Source organism: Sorex araneus, chromosome X, assembly GCF_027595985.1.
Source record: "Sorex araneus isolate mSorAra2 chromosome X, mSorAra2.pri, whole genome shotgun sequence".
Classification (NCBI taxonomy): Eukaryota; Metazoa; Chordata; class Mammalia; order Eulipotyphla; family Soricidae; genus Sorex; species Sorex araneus.
The window spans coordinates 200,590,470-200,609,994 of record NC_073313.1 but is presented as its reverse complement, the minus strand read 5'-3'; the positions used below and the strand labels follow the sequence as shown (position 1 = coordinate 200,609,994).

General features: G+C 38.1%; 1 protein-coding gene across 1 annotated transcript in view; it reads left to right on the top strand.

Annotated features, from left to right (window-relative positions):
• The first annotated feature begins 1,843 nt into the window (after window positions 1–1,843).
• The window catches only part of SCN7A (sodium voltage-gated channel alpha subunit 7), an 87,618-nt gene continuing 69,936 nt past the window's right edge, over window positions 1,844–19,525 (top strand). The window contains exon 1 of the mRNA XM_055123089.1: window positions 1,844–2,192. Within this exon, the coding sequence (XP_054979064.1) occupies window positions 2,183–2,192 (10 nt within the window). The 5' untranslated portion in view covers window positions 1,844–2,182. The remainder of the gene's footprint in view (window positions 2,193–19,525) is intronic.

Genomic DNA, 19,525 nt, shown 5'->3' with positions numbered 1-19,525 from the left:
GGACTATTAGTTCTCCTGGCACGGACATTTTGAGGTTAGAGTAAAGCAGGGTACAAAGCAAAGTAATTCCCCCAGAGGACTAGCTGATTCAAGTGTACTTTAGGATACACAGATGTAGAGCTTCTACCCACCTGAATAAATACTTGGGAAATATGACTTTTAATAAGTGACTATACAGTTCTTAAAGCAAACCTGTGGAAAATGAACAGCAGCTGGGGCCTCCCACCACACACCCTTCCCCTTGATGAAACATTCAATGGGCTCAGTCAGATCACCTCATCATTATAAATTCAATAATTGCCATGATTAATCAAATCTAAACTAGTAATATTATCTTATAGTGGTAGGAAAATGTCATTCCTGAACATCATAAAATAGTTCACAAATCAGTAGACAAATACAGTATCACTGTTTCGATAATTGATTTGTATATCATAGGATTAGCTGTTCTATACACAGATATATTAATGATAATATATTATTTTAGCTTTAAATATTTTAATTCAATTTTTAAAACAGTTAACTAAATATTAGATTTGAAAGTACTGATCGATGCTCAGAATTTTACTGACAAGGACTAGATAAGACAGGTTGCTCCAGAAAGTTCTTTTTAAGTTTCACTAGGAACTTCACTTCTATTAACTTGACACCACAAAATGTGGGAAAGAGAAATAGATCATACATTTGTTGTCTATTAAAAATAATCCAAAGAGTTGCTTCGCGCTATGAAATGACTAAGTTTTTAGGGATCATCATGGTATTCAGTTTCACGTTTTAATTCAGAAACATATTATGATGAGTTTTTGGATAAAATAATGTCTTGACAATTTTTTAAATCAATCCCAGGTGGAAGGAAGAATATGAATAAAATTAAGCTGGCTACATTGTGACAGTAGTTGAGACTGAGTACATAGGGACTTATTATACTCTTGTGATTTTATTTATGCTTTAGAAAATTTCCATAACAATGTGTAATTTAAACAAAGAAAATCTATATGCCTATTCTGTGAATTATCAATGGAGCATGCTGTCCCTAACCTGGTTTGCATAGAAACAATATGAAGTCGGTCTGCTTTCCTCGTGTCTGCTCTATGTATACCTTCAAAAATAAAATTGAAATCTCATAAATAAACATGAATTTAAAAATCTAGTCTTAATGGGCTGGAAGAATCTTTTTAAAGGAAAACTACTTCTTTTGAGCAAGGTAGGGTTATTAAATGAATGTTCTATGTTGTGGCAAATTTTCCAAACTCCCTTAGAGGAAGAAAGCCCATTCCTTTTCCCTTCATCCACAAACTATACCGTTGTGAACCAAAAAATACATCATTAAATTGCCCTGTTTCTTGTGTTTCAAATCAGTAGAATGGAAATGAAATTAGTGGTTCCAGTCCATTCTTTGTTACACAACTGCACCCCTCCCCAACACACACACACACACATTTCCAGATTTAAATACTGCTTGCGGACAATTGCCCCTAATAAGCTCTACTGGGGTAGCTAGGCAGAGATCAAGCTACTGAAGAGGTAAAGCAGAGTTTGCTACTACCCCCGTCCCCGCTCTGGGGTCCTAATCACGTATCTTTTCCCTCTCCTCTTAACTACCCAGCTAACCCTTCCTCTCTTCTCTTTCACGCGCCCCTGCCGACCTCACTCGGCATCCCCCTCCTCACTGTTCTGGCTCCTCTGTCCCCCTCCCTGCCCGGGCCGCTGGTGGAGACACCGCAGCTGCCGCCGCTGCCGCCGCCGCAGCCCCGCCGTGGCTGGTCTCTGTCAACATCACCCCGCCCACGCCCGGTCTGGATGCCGAAGTCGCGCGCTGGCCGGGAGATGCGAGGGGGAAAGGGTGGCGCAGCTGGGAGCGGGGAGGGGGCTGGGAAGCACACAAAAACAGCTTGCTAGAGGCGGGCGCGGCTCCACTACGCATCTGGCAGGAAGGGTCTTCGGGTCAGTGGCTGGGCAGCTGCCCAGGGCCACGGTTTCTAGAGGGCAGTACGGTGGGGCGCGTTTTCTGCGGAGCCGTCCTGGTCTGGGTGGGATCAGCTGGTGAAGGCATACACCAGCCTAGCAACACCTCCTAAGCAACCAGAGAGATCAGCAAAGAAAGAGAAGCCCAGGAAGAGAAAAGGTCTCTAAGGAGCCCTGTTTCTCCGACTTCTTTCAGGTGCTGGTGGAGACCCTTCCCATGGTGGCAAGTAAGTATCTTTTTTCTTGATCTGCATCCAATCCCAGGATGGTGTCAGCAGTCATAAACTGGCTACCAGTCTATCCCACCACCTGGCCTACCCCTCCTCACACACTGTTTTAGGGCTCCCAGCAAAAGGTTAAGATTCTGGGCATGAATTAAGAGCTTCTTCGAGAGCATCAGTGGTCTGCGGATGTTTGCTCTGCCCCTATATGTGATCAGCTCTGTTTTCTCATTCCACCAGGTAAGCTCCTGAAGCCATGATGCTCTGTTTGAAAAATTGCTGAAAACCTTGCATGATAATGACTTTTAGATTACGTGACACAATGACAAACTACCAGGAATAAAAGTTTATGCAGGATGAGGTATACTCCTAGAAATCTTATCGGGTGATTTCAAGATTATGCTATTCTTGTAAAAACACTCAGAATAAAACTAGAGGCATGGATGTGATGGAAAACAGTGTTCTCGGTCTAATTTGCTGGGTGTTTTGGTTTTATCTCCATCAACAGGTTTGTTGTTGCTGTTGTTTGCATTGTTTGGCTTTGCTAAATGCATGCCACCTGGAGGTCTTCCTTGAAAAGTGACATGTATTTATTGTGATTATGGTTATAGGATGCTTCTAACATTGGTCAGCAGGATACATGATGCACTCATGTGTGCATGCAGAACAGAACCCTATATGATGAACAGGATGGATCCAAGTTTACATATTGGCCAGAAAAACCTCTTGAAGTAGGAAAAGCATAGGTAGTGCTTTTGGTGGAAAATTTTTCTTCCTCTTATTCAGGAGAGTAGTAGGACAGTAGACTCTGAAATAAACAGGGTCCTGGGCACCATACCTGCTGTGAGCAGCTCAATTTAAAGTTTCTATAGTCCACCTATATGTTTTATAAATAGAATCATTAAGGCCCATATAAAGAAATTTTATGACATAATTAATGATGAGCTAGAAGTCTAAAGAAGAAGATTTTGGTATTTAGAACAATCAAATTTTATTCATATTTTTGTAAAAATGAAGTAAATTATTTAACTTTTGATTAAGCTGTTTAATATTTGTGAGTAATTCATCTGAAACTTACATGTACTGATTAGGATAAGTGACAAGGATTACATAAAGGATTTTGTGAAGGTACTATATATAACTGTTGCTTGTATAAGCAGTTGTACTGTGTTTTTGTCCACTTATCTCTATTCTAGCTCTCATTTTAATTCCAGTTTCAGTATAAAAATAAAAGAGGCTTTGACAAGCCTCCTACATGACAGTAGAGAAAGTGAATTACTTTAGGTACATGACTCTCATCACTTTTATAATTTAGAGTCAATTCTACACTGTAAACCTCCATCATTCCCAAATTGCATTCTTTGGCTAAGGAGTCATATCTAAACATTGCATATTCTCAAAATATATTTTACTTTTTCTCTTTAGTTTTATATTTTCTCTAATGTTCTTGGTATTTTAGGGATGAAACCATCAGGATTATTGTATCTGCTTGAAATGTTTTAGCCCACTAATAAAGAAAAAGTCAAAATTTAGGCACAAATATTCTTGACTACTGGAATTCACTAAAATCCAGAATTCCAGATACAGGTACTTCTTTTCCAGTGATATTTTTCAAACAATAGGAGGAAAACCTGAAATTTGACATAGGTTGAGAAGAAGGGAGCAACAGTTCCCAGATAACATGAGAAAATCCCAGTCTCCACAGCTACATATCAGTGTCCCTTGTAGAGCAGGAGGGTGAGCAGAGAGGAACTGGGCCTTCTGTCACTGGGTTCCGCACTTAGAAGGAACTCTGGTAGGATAATCGATAGACAATCGAATGATTTTCCCAGGTGGCATGCATACAGGTCTAATGTTGAGAAATGAAAAAAAAAATTCAATTCTTCACCTAACACCCCTCAGTCCCAGATCCCCAGTCATCTACTATCATTCAACACTAATTTATATAAACAGAACTCATTTCCTCCTGAGTTGGTCCAGTTCTCTTCTTTTGGTGTAAACTAAGCCGAGCAAGCAAAGGCTCAACTCTGTAATACTGAAAATGAAAATCTTTTGCGGTAAAAAGAAACTTTTCATCCAAGGAATTTTAAGGATAGTTTTCAACTGCCTTATCTTTCTTGACCCAGCTGATTTAATGATTTCCATGTATTTGTTTAACATTGTTTTTTATGTACTGGGCTTAATCTGATTATAATTCTAGGCTTACAGGAAAGCCCCAGTGACCTCAGCAAGCAAACATCCTTGTTGAAGGCACAGCATCTCTGACTGGGTTGACTCAGTCTGCGGCTGGCTGGGGATAACTAGCTCTGTGGACAGGTTCTTTATGTTGACATCCAGGTGCCAGACAAACTGTATCCAGCATTAACAAAAGCTGGATGGAAATGCTGAGACTAAGACCCAGGGATAACCTAATTTTAAAAGTCTGAGATAAAGATATTTGGCATGTAATTGAAAAGTAATATATTAAGGGTGCTGATTTGGGAACCATCTTTCCTAATTAAATTCATGGTGTTGAGAGGAATATTTCTTCCGTTATGATTCAAATGCCAGAGCAAGATTCCTTACCCACTAGTCTTTCAATGTATTCCACTCTCCCCAGACATGGTGTGTGTGTGTGTGTGTGTGTGTGTGTGTTTGTGTGTGTGTGTGTGTGTGAGAGAGAGAGAGAGAGACAGAGAGATAGAGAGACAGAGAGACAGAGAAACAGAGAGACAGAGACAGAGAGACAGAGAAAGAAAGAGAGCACAAATGAGAGATTGTATCCACAGCCCCATACATGCAAGATAGGTTTACATTACTAAGCTCTGTCCCTGACCATTACCAACCTCTAAAATTCACTGAGTTCTAAAAAGTGTCTAAGCTCCTGAAGATAGGCTATAATCTTGGCTATGACCATATCTATCTAGTCTTACCTTAATAAGTCACAAGGCTTCCCTCTACTTGCTTTCTTATTTGAAAACAAGTTCAGTGCCAGTGATTTGAAAAGCTCCATTTGTAAAGCTAATTTTTAGGGTGAGAAAAAAACATAAACTAAGCAATCAGGAGCAAATGTAATTAGTTACAAGAAGCCTCTGGGAGGTCTACTACTATGTTCTGGGATGTTTGAAAAATAAAGTATTCCACACACCTGGTAGCATCTAAAACTATAAGTCCAAATGTCTCATCATTGCTGATGAACACTAAATTATCACACTTATGGGGTGAGGCGATATCTCACGGGGTTGGAGTTCATGTTATCATTGGTCTTGACTTCAAGTTTGATCCCTGGCACTACAAGGCTCTCTGAGCATCACTGGATGTAGTGCAAGAGGTTTCCTGCCGAGACCACTGGGGTGGTCATGATGGACACTGGCCCAAGTAACATCACATATTGGGCCTGAGCTTTGAACCACCCAGCTGTGGGAGAACCCCTGAGGCCCCCTGAGCATTGCTTGGGAGGTCCTCCCCATTACTTGCCCCCAAGAAAAAACAAAGAAAGAGAAGTTAAGTGGATAACAATCTCTCCTTTGTATTCCTCTAACAGGGGCAACAGTACATTCCTCCTCTTGAACTCTCAAATGGCCTCTGACCAGATTCTTCTAGTCTAGAGTGTGAGTAATTTAGCTAGAGTCACAAGAACATTTTGTTCTGGGAAGGTTCTGGCCTTTCCCGACTTTCTTGTTTTGGTGGACCAGATAGGCACAATTTGGAAGATGTTATAATGGCTATAGAAATATAAGACCCTGCTAGTGAACCATGAGATTGCCAGAGAGAAGATTAAAGTGGGCATACTGAAAACCCCGGCAGCTTTCTTTTATGTTACTGATACCCTTCCCCATACCATTGTCTCACCAGTCCTAAAGGTTCACACTGGTGAAATTTCTTTTCCCACAAAGACGTACTGTCCTGCATCCTATACGATACTCTAGTGTCTACTGAGTTTCCCTTAGATTCATTTTAAAAAGAGAATTTGAAATTTTCAAATATATGCTATATGTGCAAACATAGCACAGTCTTGAAACCATGTTTTAAGACTGTGCTATATAATGCTTTTGTACAGAATTCTTTCCTTCAGTATAAGTTGTACTACTAAATATTTGTGACCCAAAATTTTCCTCCCGGGAAATAAAAAAGATCTTAAGATGTCAACTCCTGATTATTTTCATGATGCAAAGTTACCAAATGTGTAGAACAGATAAGATTTTCCTCTTTCAGTCTTGTGGTTGCTTATTTATATGCCATTTGTTTTCCTACTCTTTGAATCCAACGAATACCTGGATTACTCTTTTTAAGAAATATAGGCAAATCAAAATGGCAGTTCACATGTAAGCTTTTGTGAGTTACTTATTTGCAATTTGCTCTGCAAGATGACATATTCTAGGAATGTGTTGGTTGAAATTATCAGAGTGAGGGACTTGAGTCCAAAATTAAGTTAACATATTGAAAGCCAAAATAGTCTGACCTGGGAGCACAGTACAGCTGCAGGCAGAATCCAGGCCCAAGGACAAAGGACAAAAAGTCAATTAGCCTGGCAAGATAAACTGCCTGAGAGAAGTTAACAAGTAGGAGTCAGATAATCAAATCTAAACAGGAAAGAAGTAAGCAACTCAAGTGGAAAATAATCCCAAAGCAGAAGTAGTTTGAATATGAAGGCAACAGACAGCTGCAGAACTCCAGGTGCCATTTTGGACAATCTGCCCTTTATTACCAAGCCTTCAGTTTGTATTCTTTCCATTTCTGGATTTTAGTGCTAGGCATATGCTGTAAATTATGCTTAAAGAGATAGAAATATTAAGCATAAATAAACAGAATTAACTTCCCAATACCATTGCAGTCTCTCTTTCTAGAGAGATTATAATTATTGAGAGGGAAATAATTATTCTTGCACTAGCATATATAACAATGTATGTAATCCATGCAGCACTGTAGCACTATCTTCCCATTGTTCATCAATTTGCTCAAGCGGGCACCAGTAACGTCTCCACTGTGAGACTTGTTGTTACTGTTTTTGGCATATTGAGTACGCCATGGGTAGCTTGCCGGGCTCAGTCATGCGAGCGGGATACTCTCGGTAGCTTCCCGGGCTCTCCGAGAGGGATGGAGGAATTGAACCCGGGTTGGCTGCATGCAAGGAAAACGCCCTACCTGCTGTGCTATAGCTCTTTTATTCTCAACTCTACAGCTTTTACTCAATAATTTATTTGGGAAGTCTTCCCATGAAAATACAGTCATATCTGTCTCATTATATTTTATTACTGAATAGAAATCTATGTAAACAACACAATTGGAATTTAGTGTATTAACTCAGAGTATAATGTTTTATTGATTCTAGGTTTTGAATTAAAAATATTTGTGATTAACATATTTATAAAAGTAGACTTTTGAAACTTCAATAAGAATATTTATGGGCAGTTTCACTAACGTGCCAGTAAATAGATGCAACTTTATTTTATAAACTATTGTTAAATAGATCTTGAGGATAAGAAAGAAAAGCTCACTAAAATATGTTTAGGGTACCTATTGCTTACATATTTCATCTACCAAGTTTTTATCTCACTGAGAAGAATCTCAATTATGTATCTAGATCTTTACTGTTAAATTATTTTCATCTTTCAGAATGCCATTAATTTTATTATTTTTTCATCACTGACTCCTTCCTAAAGAATATATTTTTGTATCCTCCAAAATAAAATAAACAATGTATCTAATATGATTTGAATTCCAAACCCAGAAGAAATAAATGTTACATATAGCTCTACAGGAAAATTTCCATCAGAGAATATAGCTGTGAGTCATTATGGAATGTGAGAAAGATGAAATATATGCTACCATATAGAAGTGTAGTTACTCAACAGTGAACAAAATTTTCTAAATTGGTCACTTCACTCTGGTATGTGTAGTTTCTTTATTCTCTATAATGCATTGGTCAGTTTGCTATAGTTGATATAGATTCAATATTCTCTATAATATATTTGATGAAGGGAAAAAAGCTGTCTTTCCTTCATTTTTGCATGTAGTACACTCCAGCTCCAAGTTAACTTGTTTATCAACCTTGGCATTACTCTCATTCCTTTATTTCCTTACCATTATATGAATGTCATTGTTACATTGAGTTGATAAATTGTTCTTTCCTGATAAAGACATAATTATTTTCAAGATAATTTGGAGAATAAGTGAATTTCTTCCCTTTTCTTTTCTTTTTTGCAATTGATAATGATTGTTTTTATTGAATCACCGTGAGATACAGTTACAAAGCTTTCATGTTTGAGTTTCAGTCATACAGTGATCAAACACCAATCCCTCTGCCAGTGCACATTTTCCGCCACCAATGTCCCCAGTAAACCCCCGCCCCCATCCCATCCCTCTCTCTGCCACTATGGCAGACAATTTCCCCCACACTCTCTCTCTACTTTGGGGCATTGTGGTTTGCAATATAGATACTGAGAGGCTATCATATTTGGTCCTTTATCGACTTTTAGTACACATCACCCATCTAGAATTATCCCTCCAACCATCATTGATTTAGTGATCCCTTCTTTATTCCAGCTGCATACTTCTCCTTCCCACCCCGGCTCATGAGGCAGGCATTCTTTATTTTCTATTCTCTGTTCAAAGTGAAGTTACATTTGCGATATTATCCTTAGTCTATAGATCCATGTTTCTATTTTTTGTTCCATTAAAATATAACTGCCCTCCATAATTGGGCTGGAGCGTTAGCATAGTGGTTGGGCATTCGCCTTTCACACGGTCAACCTGTGTTCAATTCCTCCACCCCTCCAAGATACCGAGAGTATTGAGCCCGCATGGCAGAGCATGGCAAGCTACCCGTGGATATCGGATATGCCAAAAACAGTAACAATAAGTCTATCAATGAGAGACATTACTGGTGCCCGCTCGAACAAATCGATGAGCAACGGGATGACCCTCCATAATTAGTTAAATATATTTGAAGAATAGATACTATTTTACATAAAGCAAGACATTTTATATTTTTTTATTCAAATCAAGTTATTCGTTTCTCATTCTTAAACTCTAAGTCCCCAGAAAACATAGAAGTTTATGATTTAGATGTTTTTCTCTAAGGTTTCAATTCCCTAAAGTAGGAGAAGAAATTATTTGAGGGGGTTGTGATTGCCCTGGCCAGCCACTTTCTTCCATGTGCAGAAGTTGTATCCACAGCCTGACTACATTACTGGCAGACCCTGCTCTGGGAATCAGACTGAGGAACAGGGGAAGCAATAGGGCGTGGGAGGAAGGAGAGAGGAACACTGCACTAACTGCTGTCCCCCCCTTCTTCCCTGTCCTTCATTTCTCTAAGAAGATGCAGCTGCAATTGCTGATACCGAATGCTATCTACACACAGCCTCTTCCCTTGGAACTAAGATACAGAGAAGCCAAACATTGGTTCACTGATTGGGTGGCCATGTCATTCATCATCTAAATCAGGATGTTTTTGAAAAATAAAGAGAATGTCATTAATAATCCTCTCAAACTGTTCCCAGAACTCATGATTTCTAGTCACGCTACTTAACTGTGAGAATGAATATGTTGGAACAAGAGAAAAGAAATGAAAGGAAAATACAGGTCCATAAAGTTGAAAGGAACTAGGAGCAACAAGACAAGGTGGACTTCTCAAATATTTCTTTGACTTTAAACTTTAAAGCTGTTTTGTATCAGGACCTCTGTTATACAATAGTAGCATCTGTAAGATCATTTCCAAATTGGCACATAAAGAATGAAGAAATTTTTGAACAGTGAGAGAGGGGGTGCCTATAGAAGTAATAGGAATGTGAATCTATCACAGGAAGGATGCCGTAAAGCAGTTATTTTCTTCAGAAATTCTATTATGTCCTCCATCTCTCATATAAAAGATATAAATAAATATGTATATGATATAAAAGTATCCTGACTTAGGATATAATGAAAATGCTACACACATATATAATTGTGTCTGCTTGCTTTATAAAAGGTGGTTAGAATACAATGAACTATCAGGCAGAAGAATTTTCTTGTGTGACATGCTGCATTTGACTCATCTCAAGAGATCTCAGCCCAAGATATTTTGAAATTGTCAGTCTGGATTCGCCCACTGCTACATTATTAGCACTGTAGCACTGTCGTCCCATTGTTCATCGATTTGCTCAAGTGGACACCAGTAACGTCTCCATTGTGAGGCTTGTTGTTACTGTTTTTGGCGTATCAAATATGCAGAGCTTGCCAGGCTCTACCATGCAGGCGGGATACTCTCTTTAGCTTGCCGGGCTATCCGAGAGAGCGGAGGAATCGAACCCAAGTCGACTGTGTGCAAGGCAAACACCCTGCCCTCTGTGCTATCGCTACATTATTAATTTTCGCTACATTATTAATTTTATATAGTTTAAAAATTCATTAAAAATCTTGCACATTCAACCAGGATACTTATATTATGCAGTCTACAGTTAGCATAGTTCAAATCTGCTGTACATTGAAAATTTTTTTGCCTTCAACTCTAAATACCAGGACATTGGTCAGAGGTCACTAATCCAGTCCACTTGCTCCTGCCACTCCACTTAGAGGCCAAGAATACTGAATTGCAGATTTGACATTGTCATAGGTAAGCAGCCACCTAGGCTCTGTTATATTATGTAAATATATGCCAATCCAATTTTTATCCAGAGTCAGAGTCAGACTAGGTGCTAAAGGTTCATAGCTGACTTTATAACATGATTGGCTCAGAACTCTTCCATATGGTTATAGATTTAGGAATCTGTGGTTTGTGCATCTAAGAATTTAGTTGTATAACTCAGAAGTTAGATGAAAATGAAGTTTCATGAAACCCAACAGGTGAATTGTTGGATTTCAACTGCAGATGAAGAGGAAGATCAGGGAGATAATCTGGATCTAAACGGTCCTCAATAGCACTAGGAAGAAGACTGGTTCAAGCATAATGTGAAATCAGATTTTTATTTTCAGTGGAGTCTGTTGCTCCAAGAACTCCACTCTAAGATTGAAGACCAATTCCAAAATCCCCCATTACAATCCTTTAGGATGTGGAAAAGGTATTTTCATTCACTTGTTCAGAGCTAATGTGACACTGGTCAGGAATTCTTGGCCAAGAATCTAAGAAAACAGCTCTACCAGAAAAACAATTCTAAGATATAATTGGCTCTTTAACAATGTGCTCATTTTGTTGGGTAATAAGAGGTAATTAGTAGTCCCAGAGCCAACTTCATAAAGTTGTAGGGGTTTTGAGAACATCTGGAGAAATTTGGTACATTGAGTGTTTTCAAATGTTGGATTAGAACACTTTCCCAGAATTATTGGAAAGGAACCAAATTTTGTTGTTTTGGAAGACTTAAGAAGAAATAAGAAAGAAACAGTTGTACTTCTGGCTGTACCACTGCCTATTACCGCCATCACTGTCACTGTTTTATCACTTTTATAATATTTTGCATATTTATATTATCATATATTTATATTATATAACCTTTTTATATTTATGTTATGTTCATTATCATCTGTAATTATGCAAATAATTATCACTATTTTGTTATATTAACTATGTTAATGTAGTTATTATAATTATTATTAACTTTTATTAATATTGTTAGATGGGCTGGGGGCTGGAGCGATAGCACAGCGGTTGGGCGTTCGCCTTTCACGCGGCTAACCCGAGTTTGATTCTTCTGCCCCTCTCGGAGAGCCCAGCAAGCGACCAAGAGTATTGAGCCCACGCGGCAGAGCCTGGCAAGCTACCCGTGCGTATTGGATAGGCCAAAAACAGTAACAACAAGTCTCTCAATGAGAGATGTTACTGGTGCTTGCTCGAACATATCAATGAGCAATGGGATGACAGTGAGAGTGACAGTGACAGGTGGGCTGGAGTGACAGCACAGCAGGCAGGGCGTTTGCCTTGCACTTGGCCGACCTGGGTTCGATTCCTCTGCTCCTCTCGGGAAGCCTGGCAAGCTACCAAGAGTATCTCACCCGCATGGTAGAGCCTGGCAAGCTACCCATGGCGTATCTGATATGCCAAAAACAGTAACAACAAGTCTCACATGATTACGTTACTGATGCCCACTCGAGCAAATTGATAAGCAACAGGATGACAGTGATACAGTGATACAGTGAATATTGTTAGATAGGATCCATTGGGATACTATTCCATGTACTCTGCATTCTTTTTTGGTGTTCTAGCTGTCACTAACTTTTCCTTCTTTTCAGTTTGCCAGCAAATTTGTAATTAGGTACGGATAGAGAGACTTTGTTATCTAACTCAGGTTATTGTTCTCTTCTTCTATTGTACATATTCTCTGTGTCATTCTGAAGATAAATATCCCAGATTCTTCCTCTCAAAAGATAGACAATAGCTATTCACAAGTTAGTGTAAAGTTTAACAAATGTTCAAAAATTAAGGTCTACCAGTATCTTGGACTGGAGCGATAGCACAGTGGGTACGGAGTTTGCCTTGCACGTGGCCGACACAGGTTTGAGTCCTACCCTAACTCCATCTCTCTCAGAGAGCCTGGCAAGCTACAAGAGTATCCCGCTCACACAGCAGAGCCTGGTAAGCTACCCGTGGCATACTTGATTTGCCAAAAACAGTAACAACATGTCTTACAATGGAGACGTTACTGGTGCCCACTCAAGCAAATCGATGAACAATGGGATGACAGTGCTACATTGCTACCAGTATTGTAGATTATTTTATTTTCAGTCTTTTATCTATGAAAATCTAATGGTTTTCATAGATAAAAGAAGTTTCCTGGTTCTTTGTTTTCCAGTCTGTCTTTAATTGTACTTAAATTGTGACTAAGTTAATATTTCTAGCACTACTGCTTGGTAGTGTTCTTGTCATTAAGCACATGTTCCACAAAGAATGCTTTTTTATTATTTTAATGAATGAATATCAAAACCAAACACCTTATTTAAAGTTGTTCTATATCACACAACACATTGTAAGAGCATTTTTTTCTGTTTGCTGGGGGATGGGGCACAGTTTACACCCAACAGTGCTCAGGGCTTACTCCTGACTCTCTGTGTACAGGGATCACTCCTGAGAGTGATCAGGGAACCATTTGTGGTCCTGAAGATTGAACCAGGACAGCAGCATATGAGGCAAGTGTCTTGACCTCTGTACTCAGTCCCTGTAGTAACAATATTAAAAAAAATTGCTATTAAAATGTCAAAATTACAAATAAAAGTTACTATACAGGGAATACAGGGAAGATAGTTCCAAGGGCTAACATGGGCGCTTTGCGTATCTGAGACATGAGCCCAGTCCCTAGTATTGCATGGCACCCAGAGCAGTGTTAGATGTGGCCCCCAAACAAAAGAAAAATAAAATAAACAGCTGACTATATGTGAATATATACATTTTAATATATTTCTTATTTTGTGTTTATAGTTTAAGTATATAATTACATATGCAATTATTGAGAGATTTATTTGCTATAATTTTTTTCTGCAAGATAACATATTCCAATAATGAACTCCAAGGAGTCTACAAATCAACTAAGGAAGGAGAGAGTTGAGCAATCAGGAAATCTAAAGTCGCCAAAAAGCCCAGAGCTGGGACTCAAAGTAGGTCAGTCCTGGGTCAGGCACACATATAGAAGAGTCTCAGCCAAAATTGACTGAACTCTGGGCAGGACACCGTTGAAGAGAATTTGAGGACAAATGCCATAAAGCAACAGTCATCTAAGTGAGGAAATAATAAAATAAACTCGAGAGAAAGAAAAAGGATTGGAATAAAGAAAGTGATAGCTTCATTAGAGTAATGTGATACAAATACAAGAAGAATCCAAGAATAAAAATTAGTTACACAACAAATGGGCTGTGAAGCTGAAAAGAGTTTTGGAGACTGAACTGAGTGTATTCATGAGAGTATGTGAACACTTTTATCAATAATTAGGTCTGTCCATTTGCCTGCATTTCAGTCAGACCTCCTACAAATAAATATTTTACACTTATGACATTTTTATATATAAATAAATCTATATAAAACAAAGCTCCGGAAGCTTTTTAGACCTCTTATAATCTAGCACACTGATGAGCCTAAAGCAGAAAACATGTGTTTGGTTTTAATATACTTGCTCATATTCTTTGATATACATTCTCCATCCTTCTTGGAGAGCCTGGCAAGCAACTGAGAGTATCCAGCCCGCACGGAAGAGCCTGGCAAGCTTTCCATGGCATATTCAATATGTCAAATACAGTAACAATAGCAGATCTCATTCCCCTGACCATGAAAGAGCCTCCAGTCTTTGGGAAAGATGGGAGAGGTTGCTAAAATCTCAGGGCTCGGACGAATGGAGACGTTACTGGTGCCTGCTTGAACAAATTGGTGAACAACGGGATGAGAGTGATACAGTGATACACTTATGACATAGGTCATTAAGAAATAATTGTGACATGCTTTGAAGTAGATTTATGATAAGAATTATAACACCTCTGTTGAAACCTGACCAGACAGATCTGAGACTCCCTGATAGATGTTTTGCCATATCTACTAAGGAGCAGTCATTATTCATTAATTTTGAGTCTCCAAACTATATCCCAGGAAAAGAAAGTAAAGCAAGTGGGGTCAAGAGATAGTACAAGGCCAGAGTGATAGTATGGAGGTAGGGCACTTGCCTTGCATTTGGCTGACCTGGGTTCAGTCTCTGGCATCGAATAAGGTTCATTGAGACCACCAGGAGTGATCACTAGGAGTGATCCCACCAGGAGTGATCTTCTGGTAGAGCCAGAAGTATGCACTGAACACTGCTGGTGTGGCTTAGAAACCAAAGGGGGGAAAGATAAAAGAAGAGATACTGTAGCAGGTAAAGCACTTTCATGTGACTGACACAGGTTTGATCCTCTACACTATTTATGATCCCTGGAGTATACCAGGCATGATCCCTAAGCACTAACTCATGAGAACCAGAAGTAATATTTAAGCACAGCTGAGTGTGTGACTCAAATCTCCTCCATCCAAAAGATAATGGGAAGAGGAATAGGTAAGTTTGAGTATTTTTCCAGCATTTTAATGAACATAAAATTTACAAGCCTTAAGGAAACCTCTCATTTCTCACAAATAAATACACATATGTGTACACTTACAGTCTACTCAACAGAACAAAGTTTCCATCAAAGACAAATCACATAAGTGATTGTAGTCCTTATATAAGGCCTAGGTTTGCTTAAATCTATACTCTATAACATTTTTGCAATGAGTTGTTAGGGATTATCTGACAATGCATTTCTCAGAATGCATCCCTGGCTTTAAGTGATGTATATAGAATTCATTCACTCTTAAAGAATTACAGAGTTGGGGTACTGAATTCACTCTCCCCAACTTCATTTCAAATATACTGATTTCAACCTGAATCTTTATGCATATACATATTTTGTATATCTATTAAGTACATATTATATATAAGCATATATATTTGTTTTATTCAGATAATAAACCAGAACAAAGTAAATGTTATTAAAATAAAAATATATATTAGTAATACTTGTCTATTTCTATAAAGCACACAGTTTGTCAGTATAAATATCCAAATCCATGTTTCAAACAAATTTTCTTTTTTTGCTTTTTGGGTCACACCCAGCGATGTTCAGGGGTTACTCCTGGCTTTGCACCCAGGAATTACTCCTGGCGGTGCTTGGGGGACCATATGGGATGCCGGGGATCGAACCCGGGTCGGCCGCATGCAAGGAAAATGCCCTACCCACTGTGCTATCGCTCCTTTCAGGGATCAAACAAATTCTTAAATTTTTACTTTTGAATTATCAAACTCCCAAAATACAAAGCATTCTATTTTCCCTCTACCTCTAAATTAATACTTATCCCAGATTTCATATTCTTTATATGGTGTAACAAATATATATTCAAAACCTTACAACCCTTACTGTCAGAATCTGTGACACATACATATTGGTCAGAATAAACTACTAAGCATTTTAAGAGATATTAATAAGTACATAATTTCCTAGGTAACAATCATTTCAATCTTTAAAAAGTATTACATGTATATACTTAAAATCCATTTGGTCAAGGAAGCATAAAAACTTAATAACATCTTTTATGAAGATGTACTACGTATATATTTTCTTATCTGCTACAGCTGAATACATGCTTAGTGCATCTATTTTTAGCTATAAAATGTTATTTTTAGGGGCCGGAGCGATAGCACAGCAGGTAGGGCGTTTGCCTTGCATGCAGCCTACCCAGGTTCAATCCCCGGCATCCCGTATGGTCCCCCAAGCATTGCCAGGAGTAATTTCTGAGTGCAAAGTCAGGAGTAACTCCTGAGCATCGCTGGGTGTGACCAAAAAAGCAAAAAAAATGAATAAATAAATAAATAAACAAGTTATCTTTAGCAATCTTTTGCACATAGATATAAGTAGTAAGTTTCTGTTGCTCAATTTACTATGGTTTTAATTTAGAAAAGTAGTGACAGATTTCCTTCTATAAAAATGACTACCAATTTACTCTAACAAAAAGTGTTTATTAGAAAAATTGTTTCCTCACATCATGGCGCTTAATTTTACTCATCTAAAATTTCTGTTTTAACTTATGAAATAAATTGATAAAATTTTTATTTTATACATCTTTGCTTGCTTTTCACATTTTAATTTTATCCATCATTTTAAAATTTAAGCCATCTAAAACATATTTGGATACAATAGTGTATTGAGAGGCTGGAGAGATATAGCTAGCACAGCAGGTAGGGTAGCTTCCCTTGCATGCAAGCATTCTGGGTACAATTCTGTTGGCACCCCATTTTGTCCCCTAAGTACTGCCAGGAGTAAAAACTGAGCACCACCCAGTGTGGCCCTAAAGCCCAAATCAAAACCAAACCGAAACAAATCAGACAAAAAGTGTTTGAAACCAAGAGTAATGGAAACTAGTGCATTCTGAATCTCTCTATAAATGCTTCATAAACAATACAGCACAAAAAGAAAAACTGGATAGAAAGAAAGTTCAATGCGCTGCAACATGGTATGCATGCAGAAAGATTGATTCCATCCCCAGGACCAGATTGACTCCTAACATCGCTGGGAACAATCCCTGATCCAGGAGAAGCCCCAGAACACCACCATTGGATCACAAAAATCAGAAAAGAAAAAACAAAAATAGGATCCAAACCCCACACTGTCATCTTAGCTGAAAGACAGAAGCTGCCCAGACTCAAAATGCCTCATAAAGTAAAGCCAAATCCATTTGCACTCTCTCTCATGCCCCAAAGGCTCTATGAAAAATAGGGTCTAAATTTGATTTTAAATGATTGAAAGAAAATGCTAACTCTAATGGCAAAAGTACTGGGGGTGGAGGATAACACTTTACACAAACTTCCTTGTAGCCATCATTTTGATTTAACCAGTATGATTTGAAATAAAGTACAAGCCCTTATGTAGATTCTATATTATGCCAATGTTTCAAATTGTGTGTAATAACAAGTAACAAGATATGCCTGTGGGAAATGAAGCCACATGGTAGGTTAGAAGTCAATGCTCAGTAATCCTCAATCTTGGCATTTACAGAATTAAAAAGGTGAGGGTGGGGGGGTAGGATATGGGGAAAGAGTACCAATTTGCAGACAAGACAATGTCATTTGTCATGGCTTACCCAGAGTGCATCCATAATATATCCAATTAACAACAACAAAATAGGACTGTCTTTCACACTGATATCATTGCTGTCATTGTTCTCAGAATTCCTGAATGACGAATGAAAACTGCCAAATTTTGTCTCCCTTGCAAAAATGGGTTATATACTTCTCTTATTTTTGTGTCACTGTATCACTGCATCACTGTCATCCTGTTGCTCAGAGATTTGCTCAAGCAGGCACCAGTAACATCTCCATTGTGAGACTTGTTGTTAATTATTTTGGCATATCGAATATGTTACAGGTAGCTTGCCAGGCTCTGCCGTGCAGGTGGGATACTCTTGGTAGCTTGCCAGGCTTTCCGGACAGAGGAATCAAACCCAGGTCAGCCACGTGCAAGGCAAACACCCTACCCGCTGTACTATCGCTCCAGCCATTAAATCCAAATTATAAATCTTGATTGATGATTTTGATTGGTTTAGCCAGTGTCATGAGTTCACTCCTAGGTCCATCAGGCCCTGGAATGGTGATTGTTTACCTTAGCTAGCCCTTTCTCCTCAGTTTCAGGGAACTTACCAACATGAGTCATGAGCTACACAATATAAAATATATCTATCTTTTTCTGTTTTTCTCTCTCTATTTATAAGATCATCATCCTGTGCAGCAGCATCTCCCAAAATTAATGTCAATTATGCTTGTTCACCTTCAGTTTTACAAAATATTTGATTTTAACAACTTTTTCATTAAACAAATTCCCAGACTCTTCCACCTGACATCAACCTGTCATTTGTATCACTGTCAGCAATTTAGTGATACAAATTTGTAGGTAAGTTATCCCTTTATTTCTTTGGTTTATGGATATCTAGAGTAGCCAGACTGAGGTAATATTTACATTTGTCTTAAAAAGTTACAAGTTAAAAGCCCTTTTCCCAATGCAGTTCAAAGTATCCAAATTTAGATTCAGATGCTCCTGAGCTAAGATCTGTTCTTATTATCCTATTATTAGTATTCAAAAATGTACAAGTCTGGAAACTTACCAATATGTTTCTTTATTAGTGAAATGGCAAGAAATATGAAAACTTGAGATAACAGAATTAGAAACTTCAGGTCCAAGATCTCATAAATAATAGTCACTTAAATATGACTTAATATAATTGCTATAATTATTTGAATAGTATTATTCATGTTCAGATGCTTGGCATTACTTTGAAACTATTTTTGTAACAATATACCTACTTTCTTTATGTTGATTCTGGGTCCACTACTTGCAACTGATATTCAAAAGAAACGGCTTGTTCTTTAATCAACAAAATAAAATATTAGTACTGCTGGAATTTGTTAGAGTCTAAGCCTAGTTGAGTTTGATGCAATTCCTGCCAAAATATTACTTTAGCTATTCAATTTTTTAGAAAGGCAGTCTAATGGACAGATTAACTATTAATCATTTTTTTTAATTTTTAGGTTTTAACTGTATTAAAATCACTCACTGGAAAGCATAGTGCATGAGCCATATTTTATAAATTCCCCCACATAAGTGCTTTTACTGAATTATTATTTAATGATTAATAATTTACATTCTGCACTCAGCCATCTAGAAGTAGGATGAAAGCCAGTCCCATCTGATAAATCCTTACATCTTCTTTGTCATAACTCAGAAAACAGTGTTGTCTATTCAGTCATTCACCTAGTCAACAACCCAGAGTACGTTCATTCAGCATCAGCATTACTAGAAACATTTTCTGGGTTTAATTAAATTGTGAAGAAAATTAACACTGACAAAGT